This window comes from Mesoplodon bidens (genome assembly GCF_964165515.1).
Source record: "Mesoplodon bidens genome assembly, chromosome: 10".
In the NCBI taxonomy this organism is placed as follows: Eukaryota; Metazoa; Chordata; class Mammalia; order Artiodactyla; family Ziphiidae; genus Mesoplodon; species Mesoplodon bidens.
In genome coordinates this window covers 48,328,691-48,352,875 of record NC_138172.1, presented here as the reverse complement: position 1 = coordinate 48,352,875, position 24,185 = coordinate 48,328,691, and the positions used below count along the sequence as shown (strand labels likewise).

The following is a 24,185-nucleotide window of genomic DNA, read 5'->3' as shown; positions in this document are numbered from 1 at the left end:
CTCAAATTCATCAGTAATGGGAGAAATGCAAATTAAAGCAATAATGAGAAACCACTCCTCACCTATTACACTGGCAAAATCAAAAAGGGTGTAAATGCCAGGTACCATGTATAGGAGATACACGAGATACACGTGGAGATACACGAACTCTTGTGCATTCCAGGTGGGAGTATAGTGCAGCACAGCCATCCTTAGGAGTAATCCAGCACTCTGATCAAACTAGTTATGCACACATAGTATAAACCCTACTCTTGGATGTAAACCCCCCCCCCCAAATTCCCTCACACAGGTCCATAGGACCATGGATGAGGGTGTTCCATACTGTGCTGTTTGCATTAGTGGGGAACTGGCGTCCACCCCGGTGTGTCTCAGTGGCAGCCTGGACAGTAAAATCTGGAGTCAGCACACTAATGAATATGATAGAGCTGTTAGAAGCAACCAAGTAGATCAGGGGTTCCCACATGTTTTCACTTCATGGCATCCTTAGAATCTCAACAATTTTGTCACGGGGCTCCTTGGCCAAAAGAAAAGGCTAACAGTTCTGTTTATTAAGTAGTGAGGTCCAAACAGCTTAATATATACTTATGTCCTAACAACTTAATAGCTCTTTGAAGAAAATAATACACATAAGTTGGGGGAGAAAATAATATATTTCATTCTTAAATAATCAGAATTACTCACTAAAGGGATGTTGTGTGCCTGTTGGTCACTGCACAACTCCTCAAAGGTTGGGATCAGACTGGACACTGCTGCCCTTATTTTGCTTCACTTTGATTTTCCTGCAGGACTTGCTTATCACCGTGACACAGTTTTGCAAATACATGATGCTTTATCCTAGAAAGGAATGTAGCACAATCCAATGTTGGAACCGTCAACTACCTTGTTAGCAGTTCCCTTGGTGCCTGACAGAGGTTGAGTATAACTGTGTTTCCCTTGAAAAGTAAAAATACCCCATTGCACCCCTATGGGTTCCCTGCAGCTTCCCAGAGCACCTGGGAACCACAGAATACATATAACTGAATAAACTGTAAAAACAGTGCTGAATTTTTAAAAAGTACTTAAAAACTAATGCCTAGGGAATTCTCTGGGGGTCCAGTGGTTGGGACTCCGTGTTTTCATTGCCAAGGGCGAGGGTTTGGTCCCTGGTTGGGGAACTAGGATCCCACAAGCCACGTGGCGTGGCCAAAAAAAACCAAAGCAAAACAAAAATAATGCCTATGGGGCTGTGCTCTTGCTGAGGTTTCAATGACCTGGCTCCTCACTGCTAAACGGAGGGACAGGTTTCCACACAGCATTTGACCGCTGTCGAGCCCCACCTCACAGGAAGTTTCTTCCTTTGGCTTCTACCTCACCCCTCTCTCAAGGTCTCTTCTTGCACTGGGACTATCCTTTTCAGTTCCCTCTGGGTGGGTCTCCATCTGTCCCACTCAAGTCCTTTCTGTGCACTCTAGCCCATCCCCATTGGGAGATGGTAACTCCCAAATCATTGTCTTCAGCCCAGACCTCTTTACTGAGCTGGAGACCTCGTATCCAACTGCCTGTTCAACATCTCCACTCAGACATCCCACAGGCCCTGCAAACCTACCATGTCCTCCCAAAACTCACCATCTTCCCCCAACGCCTGCCTCTCCTCCTGTTTCCTAACTCAGAGAATGGAGCCACCCTCCATCTGGTAGTGGCCTGAGTAGATTGCATTGGTGGCCCCAATTCTTCACCCTTCCTCGCATCCACACCCTTGCCATGGCCTCCTCCCCACCACTTGCCTTTGGGCTGGCCACAGGACTGGCCAGTGACATAGAGGTGAAAAGGTAGCATGCCAGTTCTAAGTCTAGACCTTTGGAGGACTTAGAAGTGTGCCCTTGCCTTCTTCTGCCCTGCTGCTTTCTTTCTTTTTTTTCTTTTTTGGCTGCAAGGCTTGTGGGATCTTAGTTACCCAATCAGGGATCGAACCCATGCCCCCAGCATTGGAAGCACAGAGTCCTAACTGAAACCACGTACCTCTGATTGGGACTTGAACCCACGGTCTTTTAATTAGAATCACTCACCTGGTGTCTGGACGAACTGAGGCTCAGATTCTTTGTGTCTCAACTCAGAAAGAATTCAGTGAGAGACAAAGTGATAGGTAATATTTAGAGAGAAACACGTTCCACAGACAGAGAGTGGGCCATCTCAGAAGGCAAGAGTGACCTCGAAATAATACGGTGTGGTTAGTTTTTATGGGCTGGGTAATTTCATAGGCTAATGAGTGGGAGGATTATTCCAGCTATTTTGGGGAAGGGGTGGAGATTTCCAGGAATTGGGCCCCGCCCACTTTTTTGGTCTTTGATGGTTGGCCTCAGAACTGTCATGGCGCTGGAGGGTGTGTCACTTACCGTATGCTAATGTATTACAATGAGCATATGATGAGGCTCAAGGTCCACTGGAAGTCGAATATTCTGCCATCTTGGACCTAGTTGGTTCTAACCAGTTTTTGTCATATCCTATGGCTATGTCATGCTTTTAAAGGCCGTGCCCTGCCCCCTTCCCTCCTGTTTCATAACCACTGCCGCCAGGGAATTCCTTGCCCTGCTGCTTTCAAGAGAAGAGCGTGCCCGGAGGACACTGCTGGTCCCAGGAAAGGAAAGATGAGAGACACATGGAGCAGCGCGCCTCTAACTGAGCCGAGCCTAGATCAGCTGACCCGCTGACATCTGAGAGACAAGAAAAGATGATTGGTTTTTTTTTTTTTTCCATATTCATTATCATTTAATCCAGATGAATTTGACATTTGCTTTGTTACTAGAGAGATTAAAATATACTGTGTTCTTTTTTTTTTTTTTATTAGTTTCTGCTTTATAACAAAGTGAATCAGTCATACATATACATCTGTTCCCACATCCCTTCCCTCATGCATCTCCCTCCCTCCCACCCTCCCCATCCCACCCCTCCAGGCGATCACAAAGCACCGAGCTGATCTCCCTGTGCTCTGCGGCTGCTTCCCACTATCTATCAGACCTAGAGTCTGTCATACAGAGTGAAGTAAGTCAGAAAGAAAGACAAGTACCGTATGCTAACACATATATACAGAATTAAAAAAAAAAAATGTCATGAAGAACCTAGGGGTAAAACGGGTAGAAAGATGATTGTTTTTTTTTTTTTTGCAGTACGCGGGCCTCTCACTGTTGTGGCCTTTCCCGTTGCGGACCACAGGCTCTGGACGCACAGGCTCAGCGGCCATGGCCCACGGGCCCAGCCACTCCGCGGCATGTGGGATCTTCCTGGACCGGGGCACGAACCCGCGTCCCCTGCATCGGCAGGTGGACTCTCAACCACTGCGCCACCAGGGAAGCCCCAAGATGATTGTTTTAAGTCACCAAGTTTGGGGGTGTTTTGTTATGCATCAGCGGTTATCCAACCAGGTCACCTAAACCAGGAACCTGAGCATTAGCTTTGACTGCTCCCTCTCACAATCCACGACGTTCCCAGAGCTTCCTAAGTATCTCTGGAATCCATCTAGTCTCCATCCTCAGCACCTCTGAGGTGTTAGCCCTAGCTCAGCTCAGGCCTCCTGCAGCCACATTCTAACTCATTTTTCCTTCCTCCCCTTTGCCCCCATTCTCCACACACAGCATCTTGAGTGAACTTCCTTATATGGCAATCTGATCATGTGACTCCTGTGGATTTGCCTCGCCCTCAGGCTGTGGTGTCCTTAGGGCCTGATAAGGGAAGGAACCTTGCTAAGCACTGTGGACAACCTGGTCATGGTGAAGAGACACCTCCAGGGCAGTTTCTGCTTTGTTCCTAAATCCCTGGTGCAGGGAGCCAGGTTCAAGGTTGGAGCTGATAAGCAAAAGGCCAGCCTCAGGCCACGGCAGCATTTCCCAAGGGTTCCCTGAAACCCCTCTACTACTGTCTGGGCCTTTTCAGGGCATCAACAGGGAAGACAGTATGAGATGGGTTGATAACTTGGAATTAAGATTTCCATTCTTATTCCTTGCTAAAGGATCAGATCGTGGGTGTACAGTCTCCTTAAACAGGCAAATGAGCTCTCAGACCTCTAGTCTTTGTGGCCACAGTGAAAATGCTGTTACATCGAGAAAGAATGAGTCACCAGTCACCAGAATGGGGTAGAGATGCCACAACCCATAGAGGAAGGCACCCCTGACCAAGAGTAGGTCTTCCTGTGAGGCAGCTTGAGAAACAGCCAGCTGCTTCAGCCTTCAAGAGACTTTTATATTTTGCCACGGGCCTTCTCACAAGGCTGCCCAGCAAATTGTCTTGTTTAGTGGTTAAACATATAAGTTCTGGGGGCTTCCCCTGGTGGCGCAGTGGTTAAGAGTCCGCCTGCCAATGCAGGGGACATGGGTTTGTGCCCTGGTCCGGGAGGATCCCACATGCCGTGGAGCGGCTAGGCCCGTGAGCCATGGCCGCTGAGCCTGCGCGTCCGGAGCCCGTGCTCTGCAACGGGAGAGGCCGCAGCAGTGAGAGGCCCGCGTACTGCAAAAAAACAAAAAGAGAGAAAAAAAGAAAAAAAAAAACATGTAAGTTCTGCACCCAAACTCACTAGCTTTGGGTCTAGCCCTGCCACTGACCTTGGGACCTTGGGCTAAGAAGAGGATCTGGGTTCCAAGCAGCTCAAGTTCAGCAAGAGAGATATGGGTAATAAGACCATTGCATCAGGGGCTCTGCTGGGCTGGGGGCTCCTGGGCGGAGCATTTCACCTGGGTGGGTGTTGGGAAGGCTTCTGCGGGACACACTAGGTGGAATGAGGGGAAGAGAAGGGGTCCTCAGCTCCAGGAAGAAAAGGAGTGAGTCTGCTTTTGGTTTTCATCCCCCTTCACCGTGCCTGGAATACCAGCTGACCGCAGGAATGAACGAAGGAGCCCCCTCCGGGGGAAGTGGGGGCGAGGTGGCTCAGGAGCTCTGACTTCAAATGCAGAGGTGGGATGCGGCACACGTCAGACTGGGGATAAATGCAGAGGTGGGATGCGGCACACGTCAGACTGGGGATAAATGCAGAGGTGGGATGCGGCACACGTCAGGCTGGGGATAAATGCAGAGGTGGGATGCGGCACACGTCAGAGCTGGGGAACTACTCAGATCTACTGGGTCAGGACAGGGCCTGCTGGAGCCCCGTGCCTCCAACCCCAGGGCACATTTCCCTGTGCCCCCTAACTCACCACCATGAGTGGACAGCCGCTGCAGTACTCGAGAGGGACGGCCATGGAGGTCCCCAGGCTCAGGGCCCCCAGAGAGACAGGGACAAGCCGGCTTAAGGTTGAATCCTCTGGCCCAGGCGTCCTCCGAGAGAGGGCAGGCAGCGTTAGGGCCGGGCCTGTGCAGGGAACTCATTTGGATGGGAAGCGGGGCGGGGCGGGATTGGCGGGAGCGGGCTGCGCAGGGGACACCCGTCGGTCGCCCAGGTGCGAAGCGCAGGCGGAGGCCGAGCCGCGGTGCGTTCCCTCTCTGTTCACCAGCAGGTGGCGCCAGAGCGCAAGGCCGCGGGGGCCTCGGGTCCCGGAGTCCGGCCGGGCGGGGCGAGGGGCGGACCCCGGCGCATCAGAGCGTTCGGGCGCGGCGGCAGTCCGGCAACGGGAAGGACCGACAGAGCGACACGCCTCCTGGAACCTCCGCGGCCATGGCCGAGCGCGCCGGTCGCCGCTGCTGCCTGGGCTGGGACTTCAGCACGCAGCAGGTATCGGCGCGGGCCCGGGGGCCGGCCGGGCGGGGCCGCTTCTTCCGCGACGCCGGGCGGGCTGTCGGGGGAGCCGGGCGCCTGGAACCCTGGGCCGCGCCGCGGGCGCACCTCCCTCTCGGGCTTCCCGGGGACCCAGCGCCTCCGCCCCGCCTGGACCCCGGAACTTCTAGAAAGGAAGGTCCCTCTCCCGAGGGACCCACGGGCACGTGGCGGGGAAATGCCCGGAAGATGGGGGGGGGACCCGAAGGGCTCGCACGCCGTCATGGGCACAGATTGACAGGGACCCGAAGGAGCTCAGCTACTGTAAACAGAGGACCAGACAGACGGGTAGACACGCAGGCAGAACCAGTGAACTACAACCAGATCACCGCTAGAAGCTTTTTTTTTTCTTTTTTAAGTGAAATGGACACAGTGTACACCTGAACTTTGTTCCGCCCTATGACAGCCCTTGGTTGGCACCAGCGTGCTCGGGTCAACGTGCCCAGCTGTACTGCTCTCAGGGCCAGTCAGACAGGCAAGCAGAGTCAAAATTTGTCTTCAAACTGGGCTTGGGGTGCCAAGGGGCCGGCTCCTCCTTAACTTGGGAAATCAACACAATTGCAGTGAAATCCCCCTCCTCGGATGGGTCAAGGGAGCAAGGCCAATCCCTGATCAAAGTCCTGTGGGACCTTGGATAAGTCAGATTGTCCTGCTAGGCCTCAGTTTCTCCATCTTTCCAGGAAAGGAGTTGTATCCTTGAGTTTGGAGGTCTGCTCCATTGGGGCATGTGTCTCTGGTCCTTGACCATGGCCTGTGGGAACAGACCAGGGACCTTGCCTCTCAGATCTCTGCAGGCGTGGACCTCCAAGAGACATCTCAAAACCTTGCCTCCCATGCCTTCCCCTCTAGGACTTTCTCAGACCTCCTTGCCTGGCACAGGAACCTGCTCATCTGTGGACACCTACCTCTAGAGCATCTTGGCTTTGGCTGTTTGGAGGGCAAAAATTCCCTGAGCTACGTGGGTGTTTCTGCTTAGCCTCAGCTTCTCCGTTTTACTAAGTCTTTGGATATGTCCCCAGATGAGGCCTCTGTTCCCATGGTTACAATGATGCACCCCAGCCTCAAGGAAGTCTCCAGACTGAACCACTTCTAGGGGGCTGGGCTTCACTTGGTGATGTTCATATCCCTGGACCAGTGTAGAAGCTGAGGAAAATTCTATACATTGTTTTTTTTTAATGCCTTCCAGGTAAAAGTTGTTGCAGTTGATGCAGAGCTGAATGTCTTCTATGAGGACAGTGTGCATTTTGACAGAGACCTTCTAGAATTTGGGTATGTACCTGGTGTGCATGTGTGTGTTGGGGGTTGGTTTTGAGGTCCTCCCCGAACCTTTTTTTTTTTTTTTTGGCTGTACCGTGTGCAGCTTGCGGGACTGTAGTTCCCCCACCAGGGATTGAACCTGGGCACCCCCCCACCAAGTGAAAGCGTGAGTGCTAACCACTGGACCACCAGGGAACTCCCCCTCCTTCAACCTTTTACATTTATAAACCACACTGTTCTGGTTTCCTCAAACTGCAGGAGGGGTTGTCTTAATAAATCTCTCAGCACCTTTCTTCTATGCCTAGAATGCACGCTCCTGCATTCCTTTCGAATTCCACTCATTGCTTTATATATGTATAGTAGGTATCAGTTGAGACTTACTTTGTACCAAGCACTGTGCTGGGCGCTGGGATGGTGAACAAAAAGGAGACATTGTCCTTGCTTTCCCAGAACTTCCCATTGAGTGGGGGAGGGGGGATTGATATCAATCAAAGACTGATTGATTAAAGAAAAAAAAAACCAAAAGAATGTTTGTTTATAAACTCAGAGAAGGCCATTGAAGGAAAGAAACTCACTTCTTCAAGTGCTTATTGTAAAGGAATGTGACCTAGACTTGTGAGAGTAGTTTAGGGAATGTTCCTAAGGAAGTAGTGCTTAAGCCAAGATCTGAATGAGTGGGGTTAGCCAGGTGATAGAAGGTAGAGAGCTTTCCACGCAGAAGGAACAGCATGTGCAAAGGCCCTGTGGCAAGGAACACTGCTCATTAATGGAACTGAAGAAGGTCAAGTGGCTGGGGAGCAGAGAGGGAGGTGGAAGCTGGGTTGGGCCATATAGGCCATGGAATAGAGTTTGTCTTTATCCTAAAAGCTATGGTCACCCACTGAAGGGCCATAGGAATGGGGGGGCTGGGGAGGTATGACATGGTTTTATTTGTGTTTTGAAAAGATCTCTCTGGTGCAGTGGGAAAGCAGGTGGGATGTGGCCAGAATACAGGTTGGAAAACTACTGAGGAGGTTTTTCAAGATCATCTGGATGAGAAATGATGTTGACTGGAGGAGAGAGAGCTGGGTGGTAAAATTGGCAGGTCTTGGTACAGAATTGAATGTGAGATATGAAGGTGAAGCTTCTGGCTGGCATTCAGGGTGGATGGTAGACTATGAAAGAGAATTGGTTTCCAGAAGAAAGATCATGAGTTTAGATTTTGTATTAGTTTGGTAGGGCTGCCAGAACAAAATACCACAGACTGGGTGGTTTAAATAACAGACATTTATGTTCTCATGGGTCTGGCGTCTGGAAGTCCAATTTCAAGGTGCTGGCAGCCTTGCTTTCCTCTGAGGTCTCTCTCCTTGGTTTCCAGATGGCTGCCTTCTTGCTGCCTCTCACATGGTTGTCTCTCTGTGTGAGTGCACCCCTGGTGCTCCCAGTTATGTTATTTATGTCCTAATCTTTTTTTTTTTAAGTTGATATGTTGTATTTTCATTTTTTATTCAGTTCAAGAAATTTTCTTTTTTTTTTTTGGCCGAGCTGTGTGGCATGTGAGATCTTAGTTCCCCTACCAGGGGTCGAACCCGTGCACCCAGCAGTGGAAGCATGGAGTCTTAACCACTGGATCACCAGGGAAGTCCTTCAACTTATGAATTTTGGGGGACACAATTCAGTCCATAACAGCTGTGGATTTGTTGATTTTGAGGTGTCTCAGAGAGGTCCTGGTAGAAGTTTCCCTCCGTGTCTATTTTAGATGTCACTTCCTTCTTGAAGCCTTCTGTGCTGGCCTTTCCCTCTCACTGCCCATCACCTTGTATTGCCATCTATTTCTCCCCCAGCTGATGTGTCTCCTTTGAGCTGAGGTTGGAAGCCACCTTGCTTTCATATATATATTTTTTAATTTTATTTATTTATTTATTTTTGGCTGCATTGGGTCTTCATTACTGCACAGACTTCCTCTAGTTGCAGCAAGCTGGGGCTACTCTTTGTTGTGGTGCACAGGCTTCTCATTGCGGTGGCTTCTCTTGTTGCGGAGCACGGGCTCTAGGCACGGGGGCTTCAGTAGTTGTGGCACGTGGGCTCAGTAGTTGTGGCTTGCGGACTCTAGAGTGCAGGCTCAGTAGTTGTGGTGCACGGGCTTAGTTGTTCCGCGGCATGTGGGATCTTCACAGACCAGGGCTCGAACCCGTGTCCCCTGCATTGGCAGGCAGATTCTTAACCACTGCGCCACCAGGGAAGCCCTTGCTTTCATATTTTATATAACTGCAGGCCACCCGTGTTAGAGCTTTGGTAGTTTGTGTCTTTCAAGGAACTGGTCCATTTCATCTAACCTATCAGGTTTGTGGCCATAGAGTTGTTCATAATATTCCTTTATTGTCCTTTGATGCCTGTGGGATCAGTAGTGATGACCTTTTCTATCATTTCTGATGTTGGGAATTTGTGTCTTCTCTCTTTTTTCTCTTGATGAGCCTGGCTAGAGATTTATCAATTTTATTGATCTTTCCAAAGGATCAGCTTTTGGTTTCGTTGATTTTCTCTTTTCATTTTCATTGACTCGTGTTCGAATTTTAATTATTTCTTTTCTTCTGCTTGGGTTATTGCTGTTGTTGCCATATTTGAGTTTTTGTTTTTTATGTCATTGAATTTCTCAGTCTCTTTTTCTGTTGCTTCTTGGTTTTGAGTCATTGTTTAAAAGGCCTCCTCACTCCGAGATTATGAAGTGGATTTGGAAGGGCTTCTAATCCAACCCCAAATTTCTCCAGTCCCTTCATGCCCACTGCTCCAAGTGGCTGCCTTGCAGGGTGAACCCCTTATACTGAGAAGGCTTGTTTTTGCCGGTGCTTTCCGAGAATTGCCACCTCTGGGCCACACCAGGCAATTTCCATGCCTTCTCTCTCCATCTTGCCCAGCATCTTCCCTCTTCGATCTAGAGTTCCCACACAAGGCTGCGGGGGTGGGAGGGTGCTTCTCCTTCTGTGGGAGGGATCCAGGGTCTGCCATCACCGGGCCCCCGCCTGAGGCTCTATCCCATATTCTCTCTTCTGCTTGTAGGACTCAGGGTGGAGTTCATGTTCACGAGGATGGACTGACAGTGACTTCTCCAGTCCTGATGTGGGTCCAGGTAGGTACAGGAATTCCTGTCCCTCTCCTCTCCCAGCCCATCTTACCAGCAGACTTGGCGATTTGCTAGGAAGCCCAAAGGTGGCAGCTCATGAGAGCCTCTGGTGAGAGGTCCTCCTGGGGAAGTGGAATCTGCATGGTCCTAGGGCCAGACGCAGCCTCAGTACTCCTGAGCTGAGAGGACTCACAAAGGGCTTCCAGGTTCTGAAGCCAGAGCAGCCGGAAAGTCCTGCCAGTGACCATCTTTAAAATGCCACAGAGCAAACGTTTCCCAAACGCTCTGATTTCAGGCCCTGTGGCCACCCTTGAACCCTGAGACCCAAACGTGGCCCTTGGGCTCTTCTCTTAGTGCTCAGTTGCCAGGCTCTTTAACTCCAGGAGCAGGGGCCTTCAGAATGGTGGCTTGTGACCTGCCCAGTCAGGCTCAGATCCATCCCAAGCCAGGCCTGCCCACTCAGGACCAGCGAGAAAGGAAGATGCCTGTTGCCAGATCCGGGTGACCCACGGGGCCACAGGGCCAGGGTGTGTGGACAGCACAGGCAGGTATGATAGGAGCCAAGGGCTGCCTCATGGGCCGCAGGGGACCTGAGACCCTGAAACTAGAGGCCAGCCAGAGGCAGCACTGAATGTGTCTGGCCAAAGCTTTTTCAGTCCTCCAGTACCTGTTTAATTGATTCCCTGTACTAACTTCTTTCTGTTAATGTAACAAGGATGATTTCTTTTTTATCGGCCTAACCCTGACTCATACTGGAGGATTGGGGGTAAAGGATGAACTTCCGCCACACAGGCTGCCGGGGAAATACTTCAGGGGGCTGAGCCGGGCCACAGGGCAGTGGCAGTGGGGGTAACCGGCAAGAGTCGCTGTCTGGAGGTCCCACTGAGGATGTCAGGGGCTTCGGATGGGCCAAGGCCTTAATTTGGGGAGGTGGCAAGTGAGTAGAGAGCCGGGCTTGGGGTTGGGACCAGGATAATTGCTACTCGTGCGGGGCCCCCAGAACTGGACCTGTTCTAGCTTTGCCAGTCCCTTCCCCAGCTCTTCCCCACTCCCTGCCTGAGGTTTGGCAAGCAGGGCCAAGTTGGCAGCCGCAGCCAAGACTGTGAAAGAGCCCTCCCGGCATAGGATGGGGGTGGGAGGGTCAGGCCAAAGCTGCAGTGGCTTCTGTACCCTGAAGAAAACACAGCCTGGGATCCGTATCTAATTCCCGGGGAAGTGTCAAGCTCTGCTGGGTGGCACCATCCATCCCACACATGGGGTCTTGCCAGAAAGGCAGTTCCAACCAGACGGTGGAGGGGGAAATAGGGGGTTGGGACAAAGGGTCACCATCTTTACCTACTCCCTCCAACCTGTACTCCCGGACACAGGAGTCTGGGCCTGGAGCCCTGTTCTGATGGGAGCCTCTGCTTTGCTCTTTGCTTCTCCATTGCAGTGAAGTTATATCACTAATATGGTGGGTTGAAAATGCAGATAAAAGAAACCGAAATTTGAGCCACCTCGTTTTTGCTCTTCCTGCGTGCCTGGAAGTCACCAATTGGAGAAGCAAAATTTGAGGAGTGCTGGTTCCTGATTCCATTTATTTAGGATATTTTTAGCATAGCTCACTTTTTTGTTGGCTTGATGCCTACTCGTTTAGTTGATGTATTTATTCTAGTGCTTCCAAATCCCGAGTTCTCTGTTCCTTCTCTGCCTCCGCTGGAAGGGCAGGCACGCACAGTCCGAATCAAGGCTTGTGTGTTAGCCTGGTTCCGTGGTTCAGGACAGTCACGGTGGATTCTGTGTTTCTTCTCAGGCTTTGGATATCATCTTGGAGAAGATGAAGGCTTCGGGCTTTGACTTCTCTCAAGTCCTCGCCTTGTCTGGGGCGGGCCAGGTTTGTTCACTGCAGCCTCCATCTATGGCATAAGGGCGTCTGTCTTGGGAAGTGGTGCAGGTGCTGAGGCGACAGCTTCCCTCGAGGGAAGGTGCTTGTTCTTGAAAGCCACGGCGCACATTTTGTTGCAGTGAAAATCCGTACAGCTGTTTCACCTTGGTGGATATATCTCTTGCCTCCTTGCAAAAGGATTTGAGACCGTTCTTACAATTAAGCGTTATAAAAATAGGACACAGGGTGAGGAGGCACTGGATAGAGGTCCTCTAAGGGGAAGAGGAAGCATTTGACATGAATGTACTATGACTGTTGGAGGGCACAAAATTGCTTTCCTGTTTCTTGGAAGTAAAAGCAAAGTCAGAAATCATGCTAATAATGATAGCAGTTTTAGTAGTAGAGATATTAGTAATAATGGTGACAAAGAACATGGAGCACTTAGTGTATGGCAGGTGCAGTACTGAGCATCTTACATGCACTAACTTAATCCTCATAACGATTGTACCAGGTGGTATCATGCAGTGGTTAGCGCAGGGGCTCTGGGTTTGATCCCTAGCTCTGCCATTTACCAGCAGCAACCTGGGGCACGTCGTCCAGCTTTCTGGTGCCTCCATACTCTCATGTGCCGTAGGGTCAATGTGAATGTTAAGTACATAGGACAGGGCAAAAAAACCTTTAAGTTTTAGCTGCTTTTATTATCACTGCCATTTACATGGGGAAACAGAGGCACCAAGTGGTGATGTCACTGGCCCAAGGTCACATAGCTGCTAGGAGGAGTCAGGATTCAAGTCCAGTGTTATCCTCCGAATCACTTTGCTCCATGCTGGATTAGCGTGTCTTCACATCCTCATTAGAGAGCACTTACTGATGCTTCTGAAGATGCCTCTTCTTCCCCTGACCTAACAGGAGTGTATTGATTGTGTCCTTGTTACACTAAACAGCGTTCCTGGTGATCTTGGCCACATGTCTCACCTAAACCCCAGGCCTGGACACCCTCTCCCTCCCAGACATCCCCTCCGCCCCCTTGGCCGTATGTCCCAGGAATATGCCAAACTTACCATGTCCCAGACTGAGCACACTGTCTTTCCCCCGATGTCCTCCTCCGGTGCCCTTTCTTGGGGAGTTCTGCTTCTCCACTGGGGCCACAACCCAGCTGTCATTCCTGACCCCTCCATCTTCCCACCCCTACATGCAGGGGGTCCCCTCGTGCTGCTGATTTGTACATGACTCTTTTTTTTTTTTTTTGGTGGTACGCAGGCCTCTCACTGTTGTGGCCTCTCCCGTTGCGGAGCACAGGCTCCGGATGCGCAGGCTCAGCGGCCATGGCTCACAGGCCCAGCTGCTCCGCGGCGTGTGGGATCTTCCCGGACCGAGGCACGAACCCATGTCCCCTGCATTGGCAGGCGGACTCTCAACCACTGCGCCACCAGGGAAGCCCTGTACATGACTCTTGAGTCTGCCACTTCTTCTCCAACTCCGCCTCTGTTGCCCCGGGCCTGGTACCCATCATTTTTCTCTGGGCCTCTGCTTCTCCTCCCTTCCTCCAACCTACCTTCTCCATGACTCCCACAAGCCCTTTCATACATTAAGCCCTGGCCATGTCACTCCCCTGCCAATCCAGAGTTCTCACCACCCCAAGATAAACCCCAGCCTCCCGAGCATGGATGTCAAGGCCCAGGCTGTCACCTCCCCCTCCAGTCCCTACTGCCCCCCCACCCCAGCCTCAGGCCCCTTCCGTGCACCTGCCAGCCTCTCTCAGCTGTGGTTACTCTCTGCGTGGAGCACCTCCACCTTCAACTCTGGGATCCTTCCCTAATTATCACATCCACTTCTACCCACCTGCACCCCCAGCTGGCTAGATGCCCCTCCTCTGTGTGCCCACAGCCCTGCCACTGCACTTAATAGGGTTTTGTCCGTTTTGTGTCCTTTTCCCTGACTCAACTCCAGTATCCTGCAGAGTAGCGACAATACTACCCTAGTCATCTGTCCCGTGCCTGGCACGATCTGGGTGATCCATCAGTGTTTGTTGAATGAATAATGGGTAAGTGAATGAATGAGTGAATGTCAAGTTATATTGTTATGAGCAATATATTTAAATACAGTTTTACAAAGCCACCAAAATCCAGACCCATAGTTCTTTCTTGGACCCTTCCTACAAGTTTTGAGGTGGACAGGGCAGAGTTCTTCCCCATATTATAGAAATGAAAACCAAGTCTCATAAAGGTGATGACCTCTACAACTTGCAAGTGGCGGGGCAGGCTTGGAGTCCAGTTCTTTGGCGTGTGGTCTGGGGTCTTTCTGGGTCTCCAGGAGGCTGACACAGGTGTGTGGCCACGGCCCCGTGAACATGGGCTTGGGTTTTCCCTCGGCAGCAACATGGAAGCGTGTACTGGAAGGCTGGGGCCAGCCAGGTGCTGACAAGCTTGTCACCGGACCTCCTGTTGCATGAGCAGCTGCAGGTAACTGGCCATGCTGTGGGAGTCTGAGAAACTTCCGTAGTGGGGAGAAGGGCCCCCAGTCCTGTGGGCCCTGAAGCCTGGGCTTTTTTTTTTTTTTTTTTTTCTTTTTGCGGTATGTGGGCCTCTCACTGCTGTGGCCTCTCCCGTTGCGGAGCACAGGCTCCAGACGCGCAGGCCCAGCGGCCATGGCTCACGGGCCCAGCCGCTCCGCGGCATGTGGGATCCTCCCAGACCGGGGCACGAACCCGTATCCCCTGCATCGGCAGGCGGACTCTCAACCACTGCGCCACCAGGGAGGCCCAGCCTGGGCTTTTTTGTGCATCATCAAGGGTGTGGGAAGTTGGCTTGGGCAGCAGTCCTGTGAGCGTGGTCTTCCCTGCCTGCCTGCCACAGACATCCCTGCTGTCTGGACAGAGGCTCAGGTGCTAACAGCCCACATCACACTGGTCCCCTCCAGCCCAGCAGGACTCTGTTGCGAGTTCCTCCCTCAGGAATCCCCCCCTGGGACGTGATGCCTCCTGGTGATGCTGGGAAGGTAGGCTCTGGCGTCTCCTTTTCTCCCAGGCTCCACAGGCTCCCCCCAAGCTGCCCTTTGCTGCAGCTCAGGCCCTTCACCGCCCATCTCTGGTGTTGCCTGTGGTGCTCAGGTGTCCTCGCCAGAACCTTCCACCTTGAGCTTTCTGGGGAGAGACCCCGCTAGGCCGGGCCGAGGTTTGGACATGAAGGGCTTGCCCATGCGTCTTCCAAGGTCACATGCAGGGAAGAGGCGTCCACAGCTGCTGTGATGGGCGTGACTGCCAGCGCCAGGGCGGGCCCCCAGAGTCAGTGGGCGGAGCTCATGCCTGTGCCTCCGCCCCTTCTTTCCAGGCCTGTTTCTCCATCAGTGACTGCCCGGTGTGGATGGACTCGAGCACCACAGCCCAGTGTCGCCAGCTGGAGGCCACCGTGGGTGGGGCCCAGGCTCTCAGCTGCCTCACCGGGTCCCGCGCCTATGAGGTGGGCGATGCCCGCCACGGGCTGGGGACGGGCTGGGCCAGGAGGAAGGTCTGGTTGCTGGCTCTGGTGCCTTCTCCCTGGGTGTCTGGGAGGACATGGCTGGTGGCCTGTCCCTGTGGGGATCACGTGAGGCTGTGTGGGTGCCACCCCTGTGGAGCCAGGACTGGGCACTCTGGCCCCTGATTCTGAGCAAGGCCACGTGTGCCGCTAAGCGAGCACGGGCAGACCTCCTGTTGCGCCTCAGCCCTCCCAGGTCAGAACTGATGTGTGACCCAGGCTGTGCTGTGTATGCGGGTGATGATGGCACCTCAGTTTCAACCTCTTTAACCTGGAGATAAAAATAGGACTTCCATTTTGGGTAGTTTGGGAGCTGAAAAGAGTCAGTGCTTGTAAGATGCTTAGTGCAGCTCCTGGGAAAGTAAAAAAAAAAAATAAGAGTGCCTCTTTCCTGTTGGCTTCATCCATGGTCCTACCCCATCCCATAGGGTGGCTGCTGTTGGCCCAGCTGGAGTAATTCGATACTCCCTGGAGCAGAGGTTTGGGGGATAGGACCAGCCCCACTTGGGTTGCCTTAAGGAAGAAGAATGTGGGTGGGGATAATACCTGAGTCCCCTGCATGGGTGCCCTTGGTCAGAGCAGACACCCTCCTGTGTGAGGAACAAGGTTTATTACTAAGGATGCTCAGCAGACATCAAACATTTTCAGGTTTGAGGCCTTAAGCTCTCATTACGCTGACTCATCTTCAGAGCATGCTGCACGAACTTTACTTTATGAAGTTGATCATTCCCTGTAGGATTTGGGTTTTTAAGAATTTGCACTCTTTTTCCAGCGATTTACAGGAAACCAAATTGCAAAGCTTTACCAGCAGAACCCCGAGGCCTACTCACACACAGAGGTTGGTTGAATGTTCCTCTTTTTCTTTTTTTAAGATTTTTTTATTTTGATGTGGACCATTTTTAAAGTCTTTTTTGAATTTGTTACAGTATTGCTTCTGTTTTTGGTTTTTTGGCCACAAGGCATGTGGGATCTTAGCTCTCCAACCAGGGATCGAACCCACACCCCATGTATTGGAAGGCAAAGTCTTAACCACTGGACCACCAGGGAAGTCCCTAAACATTCCTCTTTGATTGAAAGTCACAGTTGAATTCCTTTTATAACTTAGCATAAATAAATCTCATGTGCATGGGCTAAAAACATTGATTAGCAGACATTAAAAATGATATATATCCAATTTGCTTTTATTCTCATTGTCAGACTTTTTCCAAAGAGGAGGGAAAGAACGGAATTGTGGGAAAGAGAATTCCGGGGCTCTCCTGACCAGAAGGGTGGAGGTCAGGGCAGGGTGGGAGCAGGGGGACTGGTGGCTTCCCGGGACCACCTGAGTAGGAGATCTGGGTGCCCTTAGGCTGTCTACTCAATTTCTATGGTTAATGCAGGATGGTTACCTGCATTTGATTGGTGTGGGGTCATTGTTTTCTTAGGAAATTTGTAAGGCTGGACCAATGTCTCCAGCTGTGGCCCTTCAACCAGAGCCAGGAACCCAGGTTCATTCCTTGATCCACAGTTGCTGAAAGCCAGCACTTAATGCTGCCTGAGAAGCAGCTCAACATCCTGGCTAGTGATTATCCTCTCTGAGTAATTAGAAAATGATCAGCTTGTGTTAACCCAAACTGCCTTTTAAATCTTGGACGTTAACATGCAGGTTTTAATTTAATGATTCAAGGTTCCAGATTACTCTGCAGCTTTAGCCGTTAATGAAGGTTTTGGGTAGAGGGGGTGATAAAAATTCTCTGAATTCTATGTGTGGAACAAAGGTGGCCCAACTGGGGACAGGAGGTGATGGCATTCTCTCCCCTGGTCCAAGGGCCCGTGATTCCCACGTGGAAGCAGAGACCCTCAGGGTGACATTTAGAATCCATTATCAATTCCTCCCATTCATGTTTGGCGCCTCTGGCTTCTGAGGGGCCGGCTTTCCCTTCTCATTCTGAACCCTTGAGACTGTGTTTGTTGTTTCTGAATCCTGTGGCCACGCATCCCACTTCCTCTGTGACTAGATATAAAGACCACAGACATGGAGGAGGGAAATCAGGGCACCACACTCCCTGGCATATGGATTCTGGGTGGAAACCTGCTTCCCTAAGCGTGGCTTTTTTATAAAGTTTTGTAGTTGGTTTGTTTGTTGTTGGTTTTTATTTTTGGCAGTGCCTCGCAGCTTGCAGGATCTTAGTTCCCTGACCAGGGATGGAACCCAGACCCCAGGCAGTGAAAACCCGGAATCCTTCCCACCAGGGAACTCCCCTTTTTTTTTTTTTTCCATTTTGAACTTGACAGTTTTATGGCTTGTCAGAAACTGTAGAGCAAGGGGCTTTCCTAAGGAGTCACTGCCTGGTGTTCCAGCCACTCAAAATGCCCTGAAGGACTGAGGGATACTCAGTCCCTCACATTGCTGGGGCATCTTGCTCAAAATTTCTACTTCCCTCCCCAGTTTAAAACTCTTGTCCTGTTGTGTGTGTCTTAGAAGTAGTCAGTTGTTTATGGAAGTGAGTCATAAATCTCACTGTGTTTCTCTCTTCTGCAGAGAATTTCCTTGGTCAGTAGTTTTGCTGCTTCTCTGTTCCTTGGGTCTTACTCTCCTATTGACTACAGTGACGGTAAGTCTTCAGAGTCCATGGTGTGGGTCTGTTTAGCGGACGTGCGGGCAGCGTGAGCCCCATGCACCCGGGTGGGTGCCAGTCTTCCAGCCCTACCGTCTGTTGCCAAGAAGGGAGTGTATTATCTTTTGCGGTGTAACAAATGGGCCCAGCGCTTAGCAGCTGAGAGTCATAAATGTTTATTAATCTCACAGAGTTTCTGAAGGTCAGTAATCAGGGAGTGGCTTCTCTGGATGGTTCTGGCGTAGGGTCTCTTAGGAGGTGGCAGTCAAGCTGGCTGCCAGCACTGCGGTCACTTAAAGGCTTGACTGGGGCTGGAGGATCCACTTCCAGGCCACACACGTGACCGTGGGCCAGAGGCCTCAGTTCCTTGCCACGTGAGCCCCTCCCCCATATAGGAGCTGGATTCACCCCAAGCGAGAGGTGAGAGGAGACAGCGGCCAAGCAGAAGCTGCAGAGTCTTTCACATGATCTTGGGAGTGATGTACATCCCTGTCCCTGGTCACACAGACCTACGGGAACAGGGAGAGGGGACCTCAAACAGTGTGAACACTAGGGGATGAGTAGGGATCATCTTGGAGCCTGGCTCCCACAAGGAGTTACTTATTGAAGTTTTTGTCCACATTTGGGGAACTCATGAGAGTGGTGAGCTTCTGGAATCAAAACCCTAACAAAAATAAATGCAGGTACTATGTATAAAACAGATAACTAATGAGAACCTTCTGTATAGCACCGGGAACTCTACCCAGTGCTCTGGGGTGACCTTAATGGGAAGGAAATCCAAAAAAGAGGGGATATGTGTATATGTAGAGCCGATTCACTGTGCTGAATGGTAGAAACTAACACAACATTGTAAAGCAACTACACTCTGATAAACAAACAAACAAACAAATAAATACATGCAAACGATGCCAGTGAAGAAGGAGAGCTGGGAGGAGGTTGCTGAAGGAGCTCTTGGGTGAGACTAGCATGGAGAGAGGAGAATGCAGAGGAAGTGCCCAGGCCCGGGAGGGTGGCCTCGGAAGAGCCTCGAGTCGCCCCGAGTCTCGGAGCTCAGCTGAAGTGTGTGAGTGCTGTCATCTACCAGACGCTAGTCTAGTTTTCAGGGCAAGTAGGGTGGCTAAGGCGTGGTCCTGAAGCTTCACTCACAATCTGGAGAAGAAAAGCTTCGTCCCACACAGGAACCCAGCTCCACGGAGCTCAGACCAGCAGAGCCCTACCCATGGAGTAGCCTGTATCCACCTGTGTCCTCCGTACTCACCCCAGCCAGCTGCTAAGTGCTGCTGGGGAAGGTTATGTTTGTTGCTCTAGACATTCCTGAGCTTCATCCTCAGCTGGGTCTCCACCCACTCCCCTCACTGTCCAGAAGTCACCTCTTAATTTACCAGCAGTCTGACCATCTCATATGGGCATGGGGCTCTAGCAGCACCCAACCCACCTGCCTGCCTCCCACCTGCCTGCCTCCACCTGGGCCCATAGAGGAGGAGGGCTGTCCACCTGAGCTCTGGGTTCTCCCCTCTCCCCATCCTCAGGAGAACCCTGGGAAAAGTAGATCGTTTTAGGGAAGACTTAGCTGATCTTAGTGACGAGCATGAGGAAGTTTAGAGGCGTCTGAGAGCTTTCCTCGAAAAGTTAGATGTGACTGGGGAATCCCTGAGAGCTGACCCATATCAGTGCCAGGGCTTCTAGCCTTGAACCCCAGGGGACATGCAGAGCCATCCTAGGTGATATTGGTGGGAGCTCCCCTCTCCCAGCCAGGTCTTAGAGCAATGGATTTCCAGGCTAACTGTGGGATTTAAGCCCATGAGGAATGTTTGGGGGGGCGGAGGCATGTGTTCCTAAGGGCCCTGCTGACCTCTGGCTCTCTGGTTCCAGAGTTACCCAGGCACATTGTATACGTTCCATTGGGAAAGAGCTCCAGGTACACGTTTGCTGCAAGAATGATCCACTCTCGGCCAGATTTGTGCATTTTTACAAAAGGTCCTTTTTTAAGGTTTCTCTTTCTTGTTTCCTTCCTTCCTTAGGTTCTGGAATGAATTTGTTGCGGATCCAGGACAAAGTCTGGTCGCAGGCTTGCCTTGGTGCCTGTGCACCTCATTTAGAGGAGAAGCTCGGCCTGCCGGTGCCGTCATGCTCGGTTGTGGTAGGTTCCCTGCCCAGTGATGCGACTCACTGGAGAGCTGGCAGCTACTGGGAAAGCTGTGTAGTATACACACACACCCATCCATTTACACATGGGCACACACACATGTGGCTTTGTCTAGTACAAGATAAGTATTTGACGTGATTCAGAGCAAAATGTCTGTGTCAGTGTCTTGTACTCAGGTGCAATAACTACATCAAAGTAAAACTCTTCTATGCAGCAAAGGAAACGGTCAACAAAGTGAAAAGGCAACCTATCAAATGAGAGAAAATATTTGCAAACTATATATCTGATAAAGGTTTAATACCCAATACATATATAAAGAACTCATACAACTTAACAGCAAAAAACCAAACAATTCAATTAAAAAGCTTTAACCAGGGACTTCCTTGGTGGTGCAGTGGTTAAGAATCCAACTGCCAGTGCAGGGAACATGGGTTTGAGCCCTGGTCCCAGAGATCCCACATGCCGCAGAGCAACTAAGCCCGTGCACCACAACTACTGAGCCTGTTCTCTAGAGCCCACAAGCCACAACTACTGAGCCCGCGAGCCACAACTACTGAGCCTGCGAGCCACACTACTGAAGCCTGCATTCCGAGAGCCTGTGCTCTGCAGCAAGTGAAGCCACCACAACGAGAAGCCCATGCACTGCAACAAAGAGTAACCCCCACTTGCTGCAATTAGAGAAAGCCCGTGTGCAGCAACAAAGACCCAATGCAGCCAAAAATAAATAAATAAATTTATTAAAAACAAAAAACCTTTAACCATCAGTGTGGCACCCACATTCGGAATAGACACTGGCTGTCCATGCCCTGGTTTCCCCTAGTTGGCCGGCTAAGTTCTTGGTTGGGCCCTGCACTCGGCCCTTTGGCGGGGAGCGTGTGCCCCACAGCCAGAACAAGCAGAACCCCTGGGTGGTGCAGAGCGTTGGCTGTGAAGGAAGGACAAGGACCCCTGAGTCCCGGGGAGAGTCACAGAGCTGGGAGGGGTGGGCCACCAGGAGAAGCAGGCTATCACGAGTGCCTCACTCCTCACGTGTGGAGTCCCAACCACAGAGGCACTTTCTGAGATGAACAGCGACCTGCTGAAAACAGCCTTTGCCACCATGAGCAGAATCTCAAAGCCAAATCGTCATCATCCAGAGGGTGCCGTGAGGCCAGTGCACAGAGCTTAAATTAAGGGTGTCCTGCCCTGTAGAAGCAGACAGTTCAGGACCCAGGCAGGCTGTTGCACAGCAGAAAGAAAAAGGAAGGGCTAACAGAAAACAGCCAAGCCTCTGGGACTGGTATTCCGCACACGGCTTTTTGTTTCAAGTGAGATGGAGAGCGGTGTTTTGTCCACAGCAACCAGCTTTGTTTGCCTTATGCCAGGAACACGTGCCTCTAAGAGGTAGCCCGTGCAGACACCAGCAGCTTGAGGAATGGAAAAGAACTGGTTGTGAAAAGTATTTTCATTTGTAACGTAGGTACCCACGTGATGGGGGGAAACAAGCAAAATCCATGTTTTCTGTCATCCCTTTTTCTGAAGGTGGTGCCTAAATGGCTTTCTCTCCTTTTCTGCAGGAAAATATTTGGAGATATAGTGTAGCAGACGCTTCCCACCTTGCATCCTCCCAGCCCACTTTTTTGCCAGCTGTTGTGGCTTCACGCAGGTGTCGCCTAGCAGAACCCTGCCTGAGCTGCATCTCATTTGCCTCACTTCTGCCCGGAGCCTTCTGGGACTCCACAGTTGTGCTCTGCCAGCCTGGAGGTTCAGGGAGTTAGCACCCCACGTGTGCCCTTCACTGGTGGGGAGCTACGGAGAGCTGCTCCCTGTTCCACCCCCAGGTGGACAGTCCCCCCCCATGCATTTCATGCACCTCCTCAGACGCAGCTCACAGCCATGACCAGCTCCACAGAGGACCCTGGGGTGGGCTTTCCCCCCTTCCCTGTTTCATTCTTCCCTGTCCCCTTCTCACTTCCTGGGGTTACTTCCCCAAAAAAGCCACCTGCACAAGCACTGACTCAGGCTCTGTTTTCTGAGGCAACGGAGGCCAAGACAATTATCTCCCAGGAGATGGCTTTATTCTGATGTAAATCCGAAAGTTGGCTGGATGGAGTAAAATGTTCTTCCCAGACACCAGGAAATCCCGTCATTTATTTTACACTTTTGGAACCAAGACAGGGAAAGGGGGGAAAATGCTTTCTTTTCATAACTATGCCCTCTAAAGAGTGTAGGTCTGTCCAGAAGTTATCCCTGCCCTCTGATCCCACAGGTGGTCTTGGAGGGGCCCTGAGAGCTCTGGTTCCTGGTGGAAGCACCTCCTCCACACTGCCTTTCCTTGTTTTATTTTCTTTAGAACGTTGACCTCTGCACAGACGTGTCCAATGAGGTATGCGGGCCTCTCACTGTTGTGGCCTCTCCCGTTGCGGAGCACAGGCTCCGGACGCGCAGGCTCAGTGGCCATGGCTCACGGGCCCAGCCGCTCCGCGGCATGTGGGATCTTCCCAGACCGGGGCACGAACCCGTGTCCCCTGCATCGGCAGGCGGACTCTCAACCACTGCGCCACCAGGGAAGCCCTCCAATGACTCTTAATCTGACTGATAGAGTGTGTGTGCAAGGCATTATCTACTTCTATGAGTTTGCTTAATGATTTCCTCTTGTTATTTCTTTTTTTTTTTTTTTGCGGTATGCGGGCCTCTCACTGCTGTGGCCTCTTCCGTTGTGGAGCACAGGCTCCAGACGCGCAGGCTCAGCGGCCATGGCTCACGGGCCCAGCCGCTCCGCAGCATGTGGCATCTTCCCGGACCAGGGCACGAACCCGCGTCCCCTGCATCGGCAGGCGGACTCTCAACCACTGCGCCACCAGGGAAGCCCTATTTCTTTATTTTTAATGCTACATCCATAATTTGGAGCTTACAGAGCAAGCCCACAATGGGAACTGGTCTGTTCTAGTTGCCTTGAATCTCAAAATTAAGTGGGCTTCAAGGCAGTGGGATGACCTCACGTGTGTGGTTGCAGCCCTGTGCTGGGCTCCTCTGGTGTTTTGTGAACAGGAGGGATGTCCCAGGTGTGATGCGACTGTAGGCCCCACCCCGGCCTGTAGCCTTCCTGTGGCCCGAGGTGTGGACAACTGTGTCGACAGTTGTGTCGAGCAGGTGGCGTTTGCCTCAGCAGAGCGTGCTTGCCTTCTCTCCTCAGGGGACCATTTCTTCCTACTTCGTCCAGCGCTATGGGTTTCCTCCAGGATGCAAAGTGGTGGCTTTCACTGGGGACAACCCAGGTGAGTACCTCATGGGATTTCACCCTCCCAGTAGCCCGCCTTGGTCCTTGTGGGACATTGGAAAATGCCAGCCGGCTTCTTAGGGCTTCTTGGGGAAGCCTATCCATGGCGGGCCCTCCCTCCCTTGGTGCCTGCCCGCCTGCTGGTCTGAACTCTCACGCCTTGTACCTGCCCCACCTTGGCTCTGACTCCGCCCGCAAGAGCCACTGATTGCTGCACCTCCAGGTGAAACCTGAGCAGCGATTGAGGAAGACAGTGCCCACCCTCCCTCACCTGCCTTTTCTTTTCTTTTTTTAGCAACAGCCACTAATTTTTATTAAATTTCTAATTTAAAACAAATATTTATAACATTATCAGTTTGGGAAAAGACGAACAGGAAACATGAAGAAAAGTGATGAAAAGACAAATTCAAGGACAGAATAGATACAGCCTATTTACACGCCCGCCTGGGCCTGGTGGCTGCTGCCAGAGTGCCAGACCCTCAGCCTCAGAATTAGCAGCAGTTCAAAATCTCCTCCCGTTTCAACACGTCCAAGGGTGGGATTTTGCTCACCTGCCTCTACTGTTCCAAGCTAAACATCTCAGTTCCCCCAACCCTTCCTCTGGGACCCAGCTTTGAGTCTCGGCCCCATCATTTGACCTATAGGTACGACTTCGTCCAAGCCCCTTGTCTCCTCTTCCTCCTTTTCTTCTCCTCTGGGGGTTCCTGAGCCACCCCCCCCCGGAGGGGCTG

General features: G+C 51.6%; 1 protein-coding gene across 5 annotated transcripts in view; it reads left to right on the top strand.

Moving 5' to 3' along the window:
- Positions 1 to 5,499: 5,499 nt before the first annotated feature.
- Positions 5,500 to 24,185, top strand: part of XYLB (xylulokinase) — a 49,442-nt gene continuing 30,756 nt past the window's right edge. For 4 of the 5 annotated variants that reach the window (XR_014016808.1, XR_014016809.1, XM_081245628.1 and 1 more), the window contains exons 1-10: positions 5,500 to 5,674; positions 6,903 to 6,985; positions 10,010 to 10,079; positions 11,866 to 11,946; positions 14,313 to 14,399; positions 15,267 to 15,395; positions 16,225 to 16,290; positions 17,974 to 18,046; positions 20,071 to 20,189; positions 23,371 to 23,452. Coding sequence is in view for 3 of the 5 variants with exons in the window: in XM_081245628.1 (XP_081101754.1) it covers positions 5,618 to 5,674; positions 6,903 to 6,985; positions 10,010 to 10,079; positions 11,866 to 11,946; positions 14,313 to 14,399; positions 15,267 to 15,395; positions 16,225 to 16,290; positions 17,974 to 18,046; positions 20,071 to 20,189; positions 23,371 to 23,452 (847 nt within the window). In the remaining 2 variants the exon portion in view is untranslated. Of the gene's footprint in view, positions 5,675 to 6,902; positions 6,986 to 10,009; positions 10,080 to 11,865; positions 11,947 to 14,312; positions 14,400 to 14,717; positions 14,935 to 15,266; positions 15,396 to 16,224; positions 16,291 to 17,973; positions 18,047 to 20,070; positions 20,190 to 23,370; positions 23,453 to 24,185 lie in introns of those variants that run through there. The other variant, XM_081245630.1, reaches the window with a different exon arrangement.